We start from the raw sequence: 20,191 nt of genomic DNA on the forward strand, positions 1-20,191 counted from the left end.
CATCTCACAGGCAGTGTTTAGCACCTTGAAGATCAGGTCATCAGATCCTGACTGAGCAAAGCACTTGCCTAAATCCATGCCTGTTCAGCAAAGCACTTATGCATATGCTTAATTTTAGGCAAATGTTTAAATCCCACTGAAGATAATGGGATTTAAGCATTTGTTTAAAGATAAGCATGTGTTTAAGTGTTTTGCTGAATAGGGATGGACTAAATCAGGGTCTAAAATAATATACTATTTTGGACAGAAACTTCATATTAATAAGACAAGAACAGCCTTGAAAGAGGCTCCTTTAAGGTAATTCGGGGGGGGGGGGGGGGGGAGAGGGAATAGAAATTTGTTGTAAAGTGAAGGTTAAATATGATGTGTCATAATGCTATAATATCTAACTAAACTTTATTAAAAGTAAGTAGTGTATCCAATACAAAATTTAGTTTTAAAATCTATTTTTTTAATACTTATGCCAAGAGGTGTTTTTGTTGTTGTTGATTTTTGTGGTTTATAGTGTCTCATATGGTACTGCACCAAACAAAATACCCTGAAGAACTAAGTATGAGGTACTAAACTCTAAAACTAAATATATGTTGCCTTGAAGAAAAAAAAAGTACAGCACAACACAAAATCAGAATGGAAAGACATTACCTGTGTACTCACTTGAGCACACCATTTGGTCCTGTAAATGGAGACCTTTCCCCTGGCAACAATATTGTGGGTATGAAGATGTATCAATTACTAAGTCTAATTACATTAATGGATAATGGATATCACGCTCATCTACTTCAGGATGGGCACTTCCTGGTTTGTCTATTTACTTGTCTTTAAAACTTCATGCACTTTCTAATCTCTCCATGGAATAAAGGCAACTGTCAATGAGTAAATGAGGAAAGACATGCAAGTTTCAGCTAATCTCTTGCTCTAATATGCATGTGAATGTTCCACTTGTTTTACCTTGTATGTACAATTAAACTGATAAAATTAATACTATTTGATAGTAGCTGATTTCTAAATGCGTCACCTTTCCTTCTAAACAAGATACTGAGCATGAACACCACCGGGTTTAAGTGTTCAAGAATATGAATACCTACTCTGGTGAGTCAGTCAATGCTCAAATGGTAATGTTTGAGATATGAAAAGTTCAGGTTATTTATATAAACCTCCGCCTGATATACTCATTATTATGTTAAAATAAAATTAAGAAAAAAATAAAAGCACAAGAGCACATAAATGTCACTCATCAGCAAGTTAGCAAGTGCCCATAGAATGGCTGTAATAGAAATAGTCTGCCAAAAAAAATCTATCCTGTAAGCTTTTATTTAACATTATTCTTACTGTCCTCTGAGTCAATACCCACTGTCCTGTCTTTAATTTATATGCATGTTTGTGTGTGTATGCTGACCATTCTGAGAAGCTATTTATTTTATCCAAAGAAAACTTCAGTTACAATACTTATAAAGATATTAAACCAAAATGTTGAATAATGTCAATTTTTTAGTATATTTTAAAATAACTCCTGTGTTAAGATGTTAAAATATCAGCCATGAATTACTCAATTATATTGATCTTTATAACCAAACTACTTTCACAAAAAGCTGTCAGACATTAAATGAGACACGGGTATGGGGGGAAGGGAGCTGTTTTAAACTAGATAAATTAAGAGTTTTTCTTGATGTGTTCCTTCCACTTTGATTGTTGTATGTAAAAGTGTAGTAAGATATTTTCTTCTCCCAGGACATCTCAGAATGTATTGTACATCAAAAATATTTCCTGGGAAAATATTCTAAATAATTTAATAAATAAGATACAATCAATATATTTTTGCACAAAAACCTCAAAGAAAGCACGTATCAGCACAAGTAGTCATTTGTATAGTCTAATCTCTTACCAATTCCTACATTTAACACACAAGCCATTTTTTTCACCAAAAACAAATTATTCTTTTGACAGTCTTTAATTCATATTTTGAGATGAATTCTGGCCGCAAGAAAGATTTAGTATCTGATTAGCATGGATTATACCTCGTGTTGGCATAATGATCACTAAAAAGGCATCATCTACTATGTGTTTAATAAACCTTAGTGGATGGAAGCTTGTGAACTTTTCTACTATTTTACATTTTATATAGGCAATATTTTCAAAAGTAAATTTATAATGGTCTCCCTGGGAGAAAGTTAATGAAATGTTTTGCCAAAAAACTACTATGTCAAATGTTCTGTAAAACATTAGTATGACTAGTAAAACAACATACACAAAAAATATTAGCAAATATTACATCAATCATACCAGTTTTGTAGCTCAGCTGAAAGAATGAATGGCTCATGAAATTCACTTCTACTTACAATATATTATTCCACCATGCAGAATGCAAATACTGGTTGCATATTATAAAAGTCAATTTTAGTACACAAACAGACATCTCAAAGTATAAACATGTAGTTGTGTACCATATCTGCATGTTAATAAGTGGGAAAGAAAGCATTTTTGTCAAATTTGTCAGATTTTCCATGTTCCAGACTTGGCACCATATTTGCATGAATCTACATTCATTTATCTATAGTATCTTGCATAATGTGCAGAGTAGTTGAGAAAACTTTCAGAACTTTCATCTTATGCAGATCCTCCTCTCCCCTTCTCCCCCTCCCCCCATGATAGTACCAACTGCAAAACATTTTTCTCAGCATATAACCTCCCAACAAAGTAAGTCAAGGAAAATGATCTCAGCTCAAAATTCAACATATGCTTTATAAAATAAAAATATAGGTTTGAATTATAATAATAGACTGATTCTCCACTATGTTACACCAAATTGGTGTCAGGTATTACACTGGTATCTTCCTTTTATACTGGCAGAACTCCATTGACTTCAATGACTAATTTACATCAGTGTAAGTAAGATCAGAATCAGTCACTTGTATCACTTGTAAATTCAGAAATATTTTACCAAGTTGGTTATACCACAGAAGTCAGTATCATCACTACTGACATTCAGATACTACTCAGTGCGATTGAGGGTGGCACAATTGGGGCCTTATGAATTTAATATAATATCCTCCAAACCAGTTAAACTATTATAGAAGTAGGGGCCAATTCTGAGCTCACTTGCACTTATCAAGAGTCAGTCTTCTGAAATCAATGGTATCAGTGGTATAAAGAAAAAGATATAAGTGGGATCACAATCAGGCACATATATTATAGAGAGATCTGAATCTTAATGGATTACCCATAATTAGATCCCCCAACCTTTTAACATCATGGCTGCAAAATCACACACATGTATTCACAAAGTCATAGAGAGTGTGAATGAAGTCAGAGGACAGCTCCCTCTCTCAGTAGACCCTGCTGCCTGGGTGGCAGGAAAGAATTCTCTCTCTCAATGGAACCTTGTTGTCTAGTGGATGCACCTCCCTCTGAAAGAAAGACACTGATGGCTGCCTGTTTCAAAGGGACTCTGGTGGCTGGCTGGGTATATGTGAGTGGTGGTGGCAGTGGGTAATGGGGATGTCTCTGTTTCCCTTACCTGCTTGTTGTGCTTACTACTGGCTGGTTATCTGTGGCTTGAAGACTGTGTGGTGAGGGGGAGGATGTCTGCAGCTCCCACGTTGTGCTGGTTGCTGGCTGGATGTATGTGCTGGGGGCTGATAAGGACGTCTCAGATTCCCTTCTAGGGATTGCTGGCTTGGAGGGAGGGAGCCCTCAATTGCTGGCTGGGACGGAGGGAGCCCTCTGCCCTCACTCTCATAACCTATACAGTATTTGCTACAGGCTGCCTCCTGTATTTGTGAGGCATGGGAGGAGGAGTAATTTTAGTGGGGAGTCCCAGACTCCTCTATCAGCTCATTACTTACTGCCAGTTAGCTGGCAGGCTGTGTGGCCTGAGGGAGGGGATGGGGTGTCTTTGGTTTCCTTACTTGCCAGCTGTACTTGCGGCTGGCTACACTGTCTGCCTGCAGGGAGGAGTAGGGAAGAGTACAAAGGAGGTCCCCTGACTCTCTCCCTCGCTTACAATACTTGGTGCTGGCTAGAAGGCTGCCTCTGTCTGTGTAACAGAGAGGGTCCCCAGCTCCCACCACCTACTTGCTGGGGATGGGAGGGCTAGCTGTATGGAAGTGCGGTTGGAAGTAGTTAGGGGGTGAGCCCAGCACCCTTACCTGCTTGCTGTACTTGCTGCTGGCCTGACAGCTGTACTCGGAGCAGTGGTCCGATCCAATGGAGATGTTGTCTCCTGCCCCCACAAAAGTATTGGCCGGGGGCAGTTCCTGCACGGCCTGGTGCTTTTTCCCGGCGGTGGGGGACTGCGGGTGAAGCTGGACAGTGGGCAGCGGCGAGCTGGATTTGTAATGCCTGGCCAGGTCCGGGCTGCCTGGGCCGCCGTTGACCGAGCGGTATCGGCCCATGCTGGGGCTGTCGGAGAGCTTCTCGTTGACGCTGTCATAGCGCTGCCCGTTGGGCTTGGAGGCCTCCACGGTGACGATGCTGCTATAGAGGGGCTGCTTGCCCTTCTTGCCTTTCTTGTCCTTCTTGGGCTTCTTGGCCTTGTCGTGCTGCTGCGGGGTGAAGAAGTCCTCGTGGTCTTTCTTGCCCGCCTCGTAGCCGTGCTTACTCTTGGAGCGGCAGTACCGGGCCATGACCACCACCAGGATGAGCAGGATCACCGTCATGATGCCGGCCACCACCCCGATGACGATGCTGAGCCGCTGCTTGCTCAGCTCGTAGCTGGGGTCGCCGGCGATGTCCTGGGCCAGGGGCGTGTGCAGGCTGCGGGCCACCTGGCTCTCCACCACGGTGGCGTTGGAGAGGCTCTCGTTGACGAAGACGTGGAGCAAGGCGGTGGTGGACTGGGGCGGCTGGCCGCTGTCGTTCACCTGCACCACCAGGCGGTGCAGGCCATAGTGCTTTGGGGCCAGCTTGCCCACCAGCGACACCACGCCGCTGGCGGGGTCGATCTCGAAGAGCTTGAAGGGGTTGCCACCGACGATGCTGAAGTTGAGGTCGGCGTTGAGGCCCGTGTCCGCGTCGGTGGCCAGCACAGTGGCCACCACAGTGCGCAGGTTGCTGGAGGGGGGCAGCACGGTGTAGGAGCTGTTGCTGGGGAAAGTGACGGCGGGCGGGTTGTCGTTCTCGTCCATCACAAAGAGGGAGACGGTGGCGGTGGCCGAACGGGGCGGCTCCCCTCCGTCCACCGCCTTGACCTTGAAGGTGTAGCTGGTCTGCTGCTCTCGGTCGAAGGAGACAGTAGAGTAGATGGTGCCGGTGTCGTTCTCGATGGAGAAGATGCCGGCGGCCTGGTCCTGCTGTCCGGGCTGGATGGAGAGGCTGAGCTCGGCGTTGCGGCCCCGGTCGGCGTCCATCACGGTCACCATGCCCACGGGGCTGTTGGGCTGCAGGTTCTCCTTCACGTAGAAGGTGAACACGTCCTGCATGAAGCGCGGCTCGTTGTCGTTGCGGTCGGCCACCCGCACCACTACTGTGGTGGAGCCCTGCAGGGCCGGCACCCCCTTGTCCCGGGCCGTCACCTGGAACTCGTACGTGTCGCGCTGCTCCCGGTCCAGCACCGCCTGCACCAGGACGTCCCCGGAGTCCGGGTCGATGCTGAAGATGCCGCCGGGCGCCTCCGAGGAGAGGGGAGAGGGCTCCAGCGAGTAGAAGATTTCGGCGTTCTTGCCGCTGTCCGCGTCCGTGGCCGCCACCGTGGCCACCCTCTCCCCAGGCGAGTTGTTCTCCGGAAAGGAGACCTCCAGCACGGCCTGGCCGAACACCGGCGGGTTGTCGTTGGTGTCCGCCACCCGCACCAGCAGCGAGTTGTTGCTGGACAGGCTGGGGCTGCCCGAGTCCACGGCCACGATCACCACGTTGTAGTCACGGACGGCTTCGTAGTCGAGCGGGGCCGAGGTGTGCAGGAAGTACTTGCGCTTGTTCTGAGGCTCCCCCTCGCCCTCGCTGGCCGGCTTGAGCTGGAAGGGCACGTCCCCTACCACCGTGCAGGTCACCACGCCGTTCTCGCCTTGGTCGCGGTCGGAAACCTGCACCAGGGCGATGGGGGTGTCCACCAGCACGTCCTCGGCCACGCTGGCCACCCCGTCCCGCAGCGGGATGCGGCCGATCTTGCGGATGTCGATGGTGGGCACGTTGTCGTTCTCGTCGCGGATGTTCAGCACCACCGTGGCCTTGTCGGTCTTGGGCGGCTGGCCCCGGTCCCGGGCCATGACGGTGAAGCGGAGCTGGTTCACCTCCTCCCTGTCGATGCGGTGCAAGACGCTGAGCCAGCCCGAGGTCTCGTCCAGCCGCAGCAGGCGCCGCACCGACTCGGTGGCCGCCCCGAATACGTACTCGATCTGCCCATTCACCCCCACGTCCAGGTCGGCGGCCCGCAGCTGCAGGATGGGGGTCCCGGGGCTGCTGTTCTCCGCCAGGTCCGCCTCGTATACGCTCTTCTCAAAGCGGGGGCTGTTGTCGTTCACGTCGGTGATCAGCACCCTCAGGATGGCCTGGGAGGAGCGGGCCGGGTCGCCGCCGTCCCGCACCCTCAGGCTCAGTTCATAGGAGTCCCTCTGCTCTCGGTCCAGCGCCCCTTTGACAATCAGCTGCGGCTGCTTCTCCCCATCAGGGGTGTCGGCCACCTGTAGCTCGAACACGCTGCTGCGGGCTGCCCCGTCCGGCTCCTGCCTCCTCTTACTGCCGCCGGGGTAGAGGGCGCTCTCAGCTGCAGAAGCCGACCCCCCTCCTCCGCGTCTGCCCCCGTCCCCACCGGGCTCCTGCAGCAGCTCGTAGCGCTCGATGCCGTTGCGACCGAAGTCTCTGTCGGTGGCAGTGGGGAGTAGATAGAGGGTCCCTACGGGCCGGTTCTCCTCCACTGTAAGGGTGAGGACAGGCGAGGGAAAAGTGGGGGTGTTGTCGTTGATGTCCAGGATGATGACCCGGCCCTCGAAGAGGTCCACCCAGCTCTGCGAAGGGCCGATTACCGAGACCTCGAAGTCCAGGAAGCACTCGTTCTCATCGAAGATCATCTGGCACTGCGGCAGCTTCTCGCGGTCTATGCGCCGCTCAGTGGTGCTCAGCTCCCCGGTCATGTTATCGATCTTCAGGTAGTCGGAGCCCGACTCCAGGCTGAATGTCACCTCTCCGGAGCCCGTTACGATGCCCAGGTCTGAAGCCACGTTGCCTATGCGGATGTCGGCAGGTCCTTCCTCGGCCAGCCGGTACCTCAGCAACTGCTTAGCCGCGGCCAGGCTGACCCAGAGTGGAGGAGGCAGCAGGAGCAAGAAGCAGCAGCAGCAGCAATGCACAAAGCCAAAGAGAGTCCGCATCTTCCTCATCTTCTTCGCACCAAAATCCCCCTCCTCTCTCCCACCGACTCCCCTGACAAGCCAACAGAAATGCTCAGCGTGTGGATGATCAATTATAAAATCCTTCTCTTCCGGGAAACTTATTGTCTCATAACTGGTGCAATCGGTGATCAAAACCCTGGTGTTGGCTCCTCTCCTCCCTTCCTTCCAGTTGCAATATGCTTACAGTTCATGGGACAGTGTATTTTGCTTTTTAAAGATTCATCTCAACAGATAGGACGGGATTTTTCTCCTCCTCCTCCTCTGGTTTTACTGTAATCACTTTGCAAGGTTTGTAACAAAAGCAGGAGCAGCACGGTGCTATTCGAAGCCCCCCCTCTCTCCCCAGGTCGTCTTCTTTGCTCCTAGAGTTAAGTACAATTCACACTCTTCTCCCTCTCTCTTTCAGCCGTTTACTACTAGGGCATTAGCTCTTTTCTTTCCCCACTCTGCACGCACACGGAAAAAAAATGTGAATCGCCTCATTCAAAGGGGTTGTGTCCGGAAAACTCCCAATCCTCTTAGCAATGGGCAAAAAATGCAATTAAATAACTGATTAAAAATAAAATAAAAAAATAAAGAAAAATACCAAAAAAATCCCCAATAATATCGGTAGCTGTACAGTGGGTAGGCGAGAACCCTTTATATCACAGAGCAGTCCACAGAAAATCCGCTTCGGTTAGCAGAAAAGCACCCAAATCCATCTTCACAGATTGCCTAAAATGTTCAGTTCTTTCTCCGTAGAGGATTTTTTTTAATAACTCTGCGCAAGGTCATTAGTCACAAAGCAACGATACAAAAACTGCAGAAGCCGTTTGCCCAGAATTTCCAAAGCTGGAGCAATGCACATACACACACACAAAAACAGTCCCAAGTTTGTTTTTGCATCCGCAGTTTGTGTGTGTGCCTTACCTGCATTTGCACTGCATGTGTTATAGCAATCTGGATCTGCAGCACTGTGAGAGCGATTCACAAATGAGATTGCAGTCTCTCTCTCTCTCTCTCTCTCTCTCTCTCTTCCTTTCCGTCCCAATGCAGGTAACCAGATCTGAACTTGATTCTTTCAGTTCAAAGGTTAGCAACAAGGCTATGTGTCCAAAAGCGATTATTGCTTTGCTCTCTCGTTAATATACCCGAAGCGGAACGAGATGTAACTGGATCCCCCACGTGAATTAACAGATTCTGAATTACATCCATATAAGCGGAACGGCAAAGGGGAGGGGGAAGAACCGCGATGCGATTTATAAAAATGCAGTCCTCTTTGCAAAGAAAATAATACCAGTCAATTGTTTCCTCTGAACCCCACCGCCTCGGCGGGTGAAATCTGCAGTTGTGCCTCCCCTCTTGTGCCTTTCAGAGAAGTGTGGTTCAGGCGCTTTCACAGCAAAACGGCTTGTGCTTTAAAATGTTGAATGGCAACTGAGGCGCCGCTTCCCACTCGGAAAAAAGCAGTAAACCAGCAAGTTTGCCCAAAGTGGTGGGAGCTGCTGGAGCCTCTCTCGGCGGCTCTTCCCTGACGCTGCAGCAGCAGAGCCGCCTGCGTTACACACGCCGAGAGAGGGAGGGAGGGAGGACGAGCCAAGCGCTGCACTCCAGAAAGCCCAGCCTTACCCTCTGCTGCTGCAAGTGGGATAGCTGCTCATCGCAAAACACCAGCCCAGTCTTCAAACCCATCCTTGGTACATACTACAGTGCTCCTGCTGTTGCTCTCTCTAACCCATGGTCTCCCGTGATTTCCTCCCCCTCAAGTCACCACCACCACCTTCTGACTCTTCAGTGATCAATTATTGTTAAGCAAACTGTTGTTCTTCCTCTTATTTTAGAGCCCCTCCGTGCGCTGGTGACGGCATTTTGTGGCATCATGTTGGTCAAACAACTCATTTTGCATAGATTCGCACCTTTTCTGTCCGCTGGTGCTTTTCTAGACAGATGATGGGCTGCAGTGACTGTAAGAGGATCAAACTCCAGGGAGGAATGGGGAGTGCGTTAGAGATCTCAGGCTTTCGCTGGTCTGTTCCCCAGTGCTGGGGGGTTTGTCTTTATTGTGCCTCTTTCAATGATTTGAATGCACATCTTCAACGGCATCTGTGTGTTTCTTGGGGAAATGGACCCTCAGAGAAAGAGAGAATGTGTGTGGGAAGGGTGGGGGAGGGTCAGGAGAATAAACACATGTAAGTAGAAGTAATAGATTTATTTCTGAATAGGAACTTGCTGCTTCAGTGATTGCTAAAACGTAGTGTCACCTACCTGGGTAAGTAAGAAATCAACTTTAATGTGAAAGACATCGACACAACTTTGCTTATTCTTGCGTCCCTAGTTCACTTTCTCCTTCTTTTGACTTTGTGCCACTTAATTGCCCATGGCATTTGCATGCCTCTGCTCTTTTGGTTGATGTCTGGCTCTCAGACCTGTCCCTTCCATTCGCATTCAACAGAGCAGCGAGGGAGACTCAGGCTGGTGGGAGAGGACAGACCAGGGCATGCATGGGGCAGGCAGTGGGGAATCCCGCTTTCCCAGTCACTCACCTGCACACACGTTCAGGAGAACAAACCCCAGAGGTATTTATTTTTAAATAAAAACATGAAGACAAATATGCCCAAACGTCTTTCTTTATACTGATGACACATTGTGCTAAAGCAGCCGGATGTGCTCAGATGATTCAGAGCAATGATCACAATGAGTCTAGCTTGCTGTCTATTTCATGTGGGGAGGAGAAAGCAAGGTTTCCACCTCTTGCCTGTGCGAACTGTAGGCACCCACGGAGGCAGTATGTGTATCTGCGGAGTGTGAGCTGGGGAATGAGTGCCTGAGTGTTCCGCACTCCCTGCCGTGCCAGGGCTGGAGAGGACTCTTTCTCCTGTGTAGGTGGATGTTACAGATCCTGCGTCGCTCACTGGCTGGCCCAGCTCTGGGACTCCTCCTCCTCCTGCGCTGATGCCAGGAGCCGCTCAGCTTTATATCTGCAGCATCAGCTAGAAAGCCCAGCTTGGCGCAGGCTCAGTGCTCACCGCCGCAGTCCGGGCTGCAGGAGGGGGGCTCCAGGAGCTCGGCATCTTCGCATAGGGTTAAGTGGGATTAATACGAAATCCCCATTATATTTGCCAAACAACTTGACTGTCTCGAAATTCCCCCTCGCTGTCCGGGAGGAGGAATCTTGTCCGCACTAATCCCGCCATGCCAACAGGAATACCGGCGGCATGCTGCTGCATTGCACTGGTCCCTGCACATGCTACACATTTCCATCCCTCGCTCCCGCCGCTGCCTCCCTCCGTGCTTTTCAACGGAAAACTTAATGCGTTCCCTTGTGGGAGGGGTGAGGCGAAAAAGCTTTTAACCTCCTCGCCATAAACTTTACTCGGCTTCCTGTGTGTGGAAACATTTGCACAGCACAGCCCCTCCCTCCCCCCGCATCTGTCTTCAGAGCTCCCCTGTCTCATGAGCACACTGCTCCCGCGGTCTTGTTTGCTGGGGAGCCTGTTTCAAACGAATAAGCGGGTTCTTTCTCTTGCCCTGTTGCAACCTGCCCCATGAGCGCGCGCGCGCACACACACACCGTGTATTATCCCCCCATGCTTTCTCCTCCCTCTTCACGTGCAATGCCTCTGAGTGTGCAATGCTTGTCTGCTCGGGAGCGCAGCGTCCTTCACAGCGGATTGGTTCCTCTTTCGGAGCAGAGGTAACAGCCCCCCCCACCCCCTCTCTCTCCTAGGCGGGCGGGCGGCGTGGGAAATGGGTCTGACGTGCTCTGCATGGTGGATGGGCAGCGCTGCCTTTGGGCTTCGTGCCCTGGCTACGGGGGGAGGAGAAGGAAGTCGGGTCCACGTTGTGTGTGCTGCCCGTTTGTCTGGGGGGAGAGCGAAATCGCAGCCCCTTGCTTCAGCTCCCCGCCTTGTACCCCAGCTCGGTAGCGTTAGGTCCCCACCACCTCTGGCCACTGCTTCACTCTCAGCAGGACCAAGCCCGGTTAGTTCAGGCGGTGGAGATTTGCCCCTTTGGCCAAGACTGATGAGCGAGGGAGCCCCCCGCCACGACACATTTGGAGGTTGGGTCTAGGGAAGTGGGATCGCACGTGTCATGGGCTGCAATTAATAACATAGCCCAAGATGCTGGGGACCAGCACTAAAAGAAGCAAATGAGAGCTTAACAAATTTATTAGAGCATAAGCTTTCGTGGGCTGCAGCCCACGAAAGCTTATGCTCTAATAAATTTGTTAGTCTCTAAGGTGCCACAAGTACTCCTGTTCTTTTTGCGGATACAGACTAACACAGCTGCTACTCTGAACTGAGAGCTTGTGTCTTTAAAGGGAACATCTTATCATACTGGTGAGATGGCAGCTTGTGTGGGGACTAACGTCCATCTGACATGTCTAGCCTTTATTATGCACGGGAAATCCTTTTAAATCCATCACTGGGTTTTTCTCTCCTCTCCCCTGCAGCTCCAGGATTCCCTGTTCGGTAGCTTACAGATTGTGTAATTGTATCTGTTGATTAGAATAGTTAAAGTCCTTTGGTAAATATGCAAATATAATGAACCTTTAGCTTATTTCAATTTCTCGGCGGACCCCGATTTCATCTTTTGTGCCTACCAACTCTCCGCTGGAGTTGGCTATTCTCCTCCTCCCCCTCCCCCCGCACAATTTATTTTTTGCAGTTGGGAATGTCGATGTCACACTGAAAATATCATTTAGTATTCGCAATGGAGTCCAGTCTCGAAGAAAAGAGTGACCAAAAAAAAAAAAAAAGTGGGGGGAGGAGAGGCAGTACCCGGAAAATAAAGTAGGTCCTGTAGGCAGAATCTCAGGTGGGTTTTCACTGAAAGGAGGTGGCATATTCACAATAATATAAGGAAAAGGTTAAATACAGTAAACATGATAGCCAATTCTAGGGAAAAAATATAAAGCAGTTAAAGCGATTTGACGGGAAAGGAGAAACTGACTCAAGAACTCCACCAAGGGACAAACAGATGAAATGACACCAAAACAGCACCTAAGCTGTGTTGACCTTTCGTCTTTTAACAGTGTCTTGCTGATTTTTTTCCTTTTTGTCCTGATCTCCCAGCTCCCTTCCTGCAACACCCTCTCCCGCTTCCAAAGCTTCCTTAGTTTGTTAAAGTGAATATACTAGGAGCGTAGTTGGGTTGGGCTGGAACAAGTGCTGACACTTGCCGGTGTCTTTCACAGCCTTGAAACCATGTTTTCAGTATAATGACATGTAATAGACCAGAGTGATTAAATTATTCATTGCAATAATAGCCTTTGTGATAGGCTGTAAAAACTTAAGAATTTAAATAAGGAAACCAGCGATTTCCTTTTAAACAGTTTATAATTGCTTGCTTTCTTGGTTATTTAATTGGGCACTAGCCAAACATAAAGCAGCTTGTTTAAACCAGACAATTCTGTACTGTTGTTTCTTATACTCTGGAAAGACTAGGGCTAAAAAAATATTACTAGATAGAACAATAATAGTTGGCTGTTTGCAACAGAGAATGGGTAGCTGTAGTTAAACTGTGTAAGTGTTTAATTAAAACTTTACATCCCTAGGACAAAATTTGAACTTGTCTCATTAAAAGGAATAAAAAATGGTTTTCATCCAGGGATGATCCCATTGCCCTTTCTGAATTTCAGATTTATAGAGGTTGCTTTGAGATTTAGAATAACATTTAGCAAAAAGTGGTTTCGCAGTCTATTTGTGTTTAGCAAGATTTTGACAGTTCATATTATTATTCTTTACAAATCACAGTGATTTAGCCTGAAGATAATTTTTTAAATAAAAATCTTTCCATATAGTATTGGTTTTAAAATGCCATCCATAGAGAGACAGTGAAATTTGCCTATTATTTGAAAAAAAGGGAAGTCTAATTCGTTTAGCTAGGCTGCAAGAAATATAGGTAGATTTTCTTTAAAATCTAAGGGCATTCGTAAAAGCTTTTTTTTTTTTTTTTTAATACTGTAAATGGGTTTACATAGTGGACCAGATTTTGCCTTGATTTACACTTCATATGCAACCCACTGACTTCACTGGAGTTGCAAGGGCTGAATTTGGCCCATAATTTTATATTCTTATTTTTAATTAAACTACATTTCCATTCCTGGAAATCCAAAATAAGTTATAGGAAAAGGGCATGAAGAGGACAAATTAGAGAGATGCAAACCTATAAGTATCTCCATGTCAAAACTGGAAGAGATTTCAGAATTATTAGTACTCTACATATGAAATAGATCATAAGGACATATCAAGGAGATAAACAGGGTAGGATTTAAATAAAATACCGGAGACTAACATATAATTTTGGAGAAACAGAATGAAAAAAGATAATTTTTTCATAAAAATAATAAATGGGAACAGTTTGCATATATGCTAATACCACTACCATAGGAATACTTCATAGTGTTGCTGTCATTTTTGGAATGAACTTAGATAATGTAGGTCCTTTGATGATATAATCTGTCCTATGTTGCTATGATAGTGATGTTATCAGTCAGAAATGAATATTAAAGTTTCAAAATTACTTGATCATGTAATGATTTGCATGGCATTTATAGCAGTCAAAGGAGTTTCCTTATTTGTAAGTAGATATATTATGCCTTATATTGTCAGTTTTTTTAGAATGTGGATTTTCACAAGAACTAATAACCATTCAATTTACTAGCATTATTCAACATTTGGAATATCTTTTTAAGTAGGTGACAGAAATGTGCATCACAAAGCTTTCAGTTTTGTATTCCATAATTTTATTGTCTTCTTGAGAGGCTGCAAATAGTTTTGCTGTGAGTTTAAGTTTTTGTTTTGTTTGTTTCAAATTAGACTAGCATATCATAAAACTTCTTGTCTGATGTCCTGTTGCATCCCATGCAGTGCCTAATTTATGATCAATATAATTCAGGATGGCAGCAAAAGATTTGGCATGTCTGCCTGAATCCACTGTGTCTGTTGCCTGCTGGATAGAAGAAAAAATATCAAAAAAAATATAGCATCTCTGCGGGGTGGGGGTGGGGGGTGGCTTTGGTTTTAAAATTCTAATGCTGTTACAGACAACCAATTTATATATTATGTTTGCTGGAGCTCCACTCTCCCGTGAATGGTCTCTTCAATATCTGTTATTGGCTGTGCTCTTAATAAGTTATTTTTAGGCCTACACCTATTTTCCCTTACTTATTTGGGAACTTTAGGGGTCTCCCTTCGCTTTCTCTTTATAAAAATATTGTAGTTCACCTGTCAAAAGTAATTATTGCTCTCCTGCTGAAGTAAGGGAAATATAAACATACTTTTCTTGCTGTAAATTAGGAGAGCAAATATGACAACAAGAGAAAAAGGTTAAAGTAAGGCCAAATTGTTAATTGCTTCTTAGACAGCTTGGCTGCGGTCTTCAGTGATCAAAACTACTTTACTATGTGTCTTACAACCCTATATTCTGCTTCACTGTTCATATGGGAACTCCAACATTAGAACCATTAAGGACTAGATTGTCACAGCCCTTGTTTAGCCATGCAGTGGAATAAGGGAGAGTAAGGTCCTGACCTTACTCCTGTATTTGGCCCTAATCAGAATGTGACTGCATACAATAGGGAGAGCAAGGGCAACGCACCTGATGGCACTGGCTATTAACAGGTATGTAAGGACAGGAGAGAGAGAGAGAGGCAGGGACCCTGGTTCTGCCCCTATTCAAGGCCTGATTAAAGCATAAAGCACTATAGACCTATGCCTGTGAATTGATCAGAACCTCAGCTTTAATTTGAAATGAAGTAAATTTCTAGCCATTGTGGTTAAGAAGAAAAGTTTGAAAAAATGATCTCAGTGTAAATGATATAGTGACATCTGCCAAAGTCTGCAGACAATAAATACAATAGCTCTGAGGGGTGAACTTCCTCATTTATATCAGTGGGGTATAAACTACACCCAAAAGTAGTGAGGGGCCCTGCTAATAGCACCCTGAAATAGGATTCTGTGTATGTCAAGAAAAAAGTGCAGCAGGTCCATCTCACTCGCCCGATAGATACACTCTGGCTACAGAGGTAAGTACTGGGCCCCTCAACTGCCACTTTTGCCTCTCCACGAGTGTGAGAGAGTCACTGCTGCTGCTCTTGGGAAAGAATGAGGCCGAAGGCTGCTGCCCCTGCAGCTCTGGGAGGTGTTCCCCCTGCTACCAAAACTCCAATTATGGGATCATTATGGATCAGAGCCAAAAGGGAGGGCCCATGGGGGAGTTATACATTGCCCCTATGCTGGGTGGATTGTAAATGTACAAAAAAAATCCTTGAATGAGTCCCCTACTATCTCCATTCCTCCTTCCCTCTTTCCCCTGCACAGGTGCACCCACTTTAAAACGACTGGTTTAACTCTCTGTTAACTTGTTTCCAAATTTTCTGGGACTCATCCCTCAGTTACATTTATAGTGCACTTTAACGGTAATAAATACTATATATAATGTTTATGACCTACAATATATCTCGAGGAAGAGAGATACTTACTGATAAGTTTACACATTTTTCTTTTTCTGATAGAAGGCTGACATATCTTCCTGTGTTCATTGTGTGAGCTGCTCTTCAACAAATTAAAAATCGTCCAGGACCAGGCAGGATATAACTGCAATCTATGTGCTTTCAAGAACACATAGAGCAACCAAAGGTGTACACCTCTCTTTGCCTTGTAAGATCATGAAGAAAGGAGAAATGCAATGTAAAAAAATAGGGAGATCGCAGCAGCTAGTTGATACATAAGGATTTGGGGTCTGATTCAAAGCCTATGCAAGTCAGTGGAAGTCTTTCCATTGACTTCAAAGGGCTTTGCACCAGGCCCACAATGAGTGAACGATAGACAAAACTTGCAGGATGATCACAATCACAAGCCTGAAAACAATAAATGAAGTTAATTTTAATAAAATAAATAAAATTAAATCATTTGGCGTATAAACATAACTTTATGATTTTTCCATAGGGATGGCATTTATTTGCTTAAAGCATGCCTTTATAAAGCCAGCCCATTGCCCTGGTAGCATCATTGTCCATTGACTAAGACCCAAGATGTGCATTCGCTGAGAGTATCTACCTACCGTATGCAGTATCCATTACTTTCACAACTAAGTGCTTCACAAGCAGAGAGATGTTAGGTAGACAGAAGGCAACTTCAGGACCAAAAGAAGAGGGGTCTTGGCAAAAGGGAAGTAATACCTCTAGAGAATGTCAGTGATTAGGTAGGTTGAAATAGAAGGGAAGGGAGGAGAGAAAGATGCATAGCTGTGGCATTTCAGGAGGACAGAATTATCCAAAATGGCAAAAGATCAACTAAAACAAGGAGGGAGGGGTCATTAGCAGAAAGGATGAGGCTGAATGCACAGAGAAGATGCACAGGTTTTCATGCTAAGGCAAGAGAAGAACCAAGATGGAAATTAGTCCAAGACATGATTGTGTGAGTGAGAGAAGGAGGTTCCATTCTCAATTATTTAACATAAAAGGGTGTGTCTTGAAAATCCATCCAAATGTGACAAATTTATAAGTCTTTGAAAAATCTCAGTTTACACATGCTCTGTAGAGAAGTCTTAGATTTTAGTAGCTATATTCCCCAAAGATTCTATCCACAGTGGGTCAGCCCATTCCGGAGCTGATAAGGACTTTCTCTGCAATTGTAGTTCTGACATGTGGCAAGCGGGGTTGGGTTCAGGGACCTAAACTGTGAGAAGAGAGTCTGTCTCTCCTGTACACTCAATTACACCCCCCATTCCCTCCCTCATCTGGGCTCAGGCAGCACAGATGAGGAAGCTGCCTAATTTCCTGATCTGAATGAAGAGGGGACAAAAGACGAGGAGGAGGACATGGGAAGAGTAGGTTGGGACAAGGAGTCTGGGGGATGAGACTGGGACAGAGGCTGGCTGTGGGGGATAGGGAAATTGGAGCTGGGAGTTGTGGGTGAGGAGACTGAGACTGGTTGGACAAGGACACTAAGACTGGGAACTGGGAATAGGGGGGATTGGAAGTCACATGTGGGGGGAGACAGGTTGGACGTGGAGCCTGAGGGGAGATTGAGACTGTCTGGGTGAGGAGACTGAATAAGAACTAGGGGGCAGGGAAAGAACTTGAGGAGCCAGTGTGCAGGGAAAGAACTGGGAGTGATTGGATAAAGGGTGAAGTAGCTGGGGAAGGGGAAAACAAGGAGCCCAGTGAGGAAGGTTGGGACTGAAAGCCAGTGGAGGGAGGGAAACAGGTGAGGGGAGATGTCTGGAGGCCACGGAGCGGGAAAGAGATATATTGAAGCCAGGATGGGGAAAATTGGGGATGGCTGGGCATGGAAATAGGAAATGGGAATGTGATGAGAGACTAGGACTTACTGGGCATGAGAAACTGGGATGAGAAGCCTGTGAGGTGGTGACTGGGACCAGGTAGGGTTCAAGAATAGTTCTGGGACCAGAAATTAGGGGAAGAGAGACTGGGATAAGGACAGTTTGTGAGGGAGGGGGCAGAAGAGGTTATGGTGGTAGGAACAGACAGAAGACTCTGCCCACTAGAGCTCACTAACCTCCACAGTCTGGAATGAAACCAACAATTCCTTAATTTTACCATTTCTTGTCTGTCAGCAAACATTTGTGAAACCCACTGGAAAAGTGCTACTCTCCATTTGGATGATGACCCACTATTGCTGTCAGGTACGCCATTAGTTCAAATAGCAGAGATCTGTGTGGTGGATCTAAAGTTTCCAGCACTGTTGATGATAAACATGGATATCAATATGATGACATATGATAGAATTTCTGTTTTTTTCAGTATGTTTTTTAAAAAAAAACCTAGGCGCTTCCACATAAAACTATGTTAAAAGAACATTATTATTGCAAAGTCAATCACTCAAAAGATATACCAGAATTAAGGATGACTGGGCATCTTTTAATGTATTTTTGTGTTTGTAATTATTTATGTAGCTTACAGTCCATAGTGCTTAATAGACAGATGAAAGACAGAACCCCTGCCCTAAAGGGTATAAAATCTAAACTGAGATTCAATTGTGGCTACAAGGACTGGAGGAGGGGGAAATAGAGGAAATCCAATGAGCTTTAATAGGTGACGTACAGGGGATAGAGGTTACCAAGGATTTTGGTGTTTTATACACTTTTAACTTAAGGGGAATGCCTACGGTTTATAGGCTTCACAGAAGAAGTGTGATTTGGAGGAGGGAGTGGGAAGATGACGATAGTGGTGTGGCAGACCAGAGCATGAAGTTAATTTCAAGCAAAGGGTACTGTATAGAGAAAGGCACAAAGACAAGAGTGGGATAGGAATACTGAGAACACTGGAATGGAAGAGCTATTGCACTTTTCACTCTGGCCCAGGGATGTCCAATCTTCTCCCAAAATGAGCTATTGTTTTGGCCATGACTCCACTATCACTGTTCTTTGTGGCTGCACCCAACAATCCTTTGCTGGATGTGGTAACAGCAAGAAACAACACTGTGGTGCTGATGGATGGAGGGTGGTGGGTAGCAACTGCTGCATTTAGTATATTATACTAAGCCATGGGGACCTAGGTGGTGCTGTTGGGATTCCACTGGAATCTCCATGCTGGGATTCCACAGTACTCCATGCTGAGGGGTGAGCAATGCTGAAGGTGGAGAGATGCTGGGTGGAAGGTTGAGGGAGTGCTGTGTGGGAGATTAAATAGTAGGGTACTAGAGTTTGCTGCAGGTTGTATGGATTGTTTAGTAGGGTGAGGGATGAGGCCTGGGTACTACAAATGTAGGGACTGGGTAGCTGAACCTAGACTATACTTCCTTCATTATCTTCTTTTAGAGCTCTCCAGTTTGTAGTCATTCAGCAACTGGAATCTGACTAGAATATTTACTTTTAATATATGCTCAGTAACTCATTATAAACAACTTTGTTTTTAACTAGTAAGTAGGGGTAATCTGCTTCTACCCTCCATCTTGAGCCTACTCAAGGGTGCAAGCATCTTTACTTTTCTTCGGGCAAGTTGAAAGTTAAAGTTCTGAACCTGCAAACCTTTTCTCATGTGAGTAGGTCTTATTGACCATGCAAGTAGTCCCATTAAAATCATAACTCAGGTTCTCTGTGAGACCTAAGTCGCTGACTAGAAAAACTCTGACTTCTAGATTAGACCTGGGACTAACCAGTCAGAAAACACTGCTTTAAAAGAATCCTTAATTCTTTCTGAGGAAAAAAAGCTTTTCAATTGCTACTCTTGACCCCCCTTGTAAAATGTTCAGATTCCAGTTACTGACTGAAAACTACAGTTTCTAAAAACACCCTGCTCTCACAGTTGGTTTATCAAGAATTGAGACCTCTGTACATTGAAAAATCATAGATGCCTAAAACAGGACACATTTCCATTTTAAATAAGAATGTGGGAGATACCAACCTGTCAGATTTGCTGTACATTTATAGTAAGCAACAAGCCCATTGGATTATGATATCCTGCTCCCTCTTGAGAAGGCCTTGTTCCCTCTCTTCTGTCTCTAAGTAGAGCCCTCCAGTCTTTAGAAAAACTACCAAATTCTATTTTAAAGGCATTCTAGAGCCAACTTGTTATAAATGTTAAAAATGTCTTATAAAATCATGAGACCTTCTTGCACTTTAATGTGTTTAATGACTATGGTTGCAAGACTTTAAAACCTTCTAATGCCTCGCAGTAGACTTGAAGAATATTCTATTTAAAGACAGTCCAGTTTATAAAGAGGTTTAAATCTCATATTTTCCTCATTACCTACTCTCATATTGTCTTATTAATACTTCTCTTGGAAAATTACACCGCAGCTCCCGCTCTTAGTGCTTAGCCAGAATCAGTAAGAGCAGAAAGCAACTGATGGTTCAGCAATTTCACTCTGCTGCTGTTCCTGGGGAAATACACAGTACAATCCTCCACTGCTGATGGGAGA

General features: G+C 45.7%; 1 protein-coding gene and 1 long non-coding RNA gene across 7 annotated transcripts in view; one reads left to right on the forward strand and one right to left on the reverse strand.

Annotated features, from left to right (window-relative positions):
- PCDH7 (protocadherin 7) overlaps positions 1 to 9,167 on the reverse strand; it is a 396,749-nt gene extending 387,582 nt beyond the window's left edge. For 2 of the 6 annotated variants that reach the window (XM_034771356.1, XM_034771353.1), the window contains exon 1: positions 4,146 to 9,159. In XM_034771356.1, the coding sequence (XP_034627247.1) occupies positions 4,146 to 7,310 (3,165 nt within the window). In that variant the 5' untranslated portion in view covers positions 7,311 to 9,159. Of the gene's footprint in view, positions 1 to 4,145 lie in introns of all 6 variants that reach the window. The other 4 variants (XR_004645831.1, XM_034771354.1, XM_034771355.1 and 1 more) reach the window with 4 other exon arrangements.
- A 1,719-nt stretch (positions 9,168 to 10,886) lies between these two features.
- Positions 10,887 to 20,191, forward strand: part of LOC117878160 — a 39,290-nt gene continuing 29,985 nt past the window's right edge. Inside the window, exons 1-3 of the long non-coding RNA XR_004645906.1 lie at positions 10,887 to 10,995; positions 15,820 to 15,943; positions 17,886 to 17,954. This is a non-coding gene — a long non-coding RNA (uncharacterized LOC117878160). The remainder of the gene's footprint in view (positions 10,996 to 15,819; positions 15,944 to 17,885; positions 17,955 to 20,191) is intronic.

This window comes from Trachemys scripta, chromosome 5 (genome assembly GCF_013100865.1).
Source record: "Trachemys scripta elegans isolate TJP31775 chromosome 5, CAS_Tse_1.0, whole genome shotgun sequence".
Lineage (NCBI taxonomy): Eukaryota > Metazoa > Chordata > Testudines > Emydidae > Trachemys > Trachemys scripta.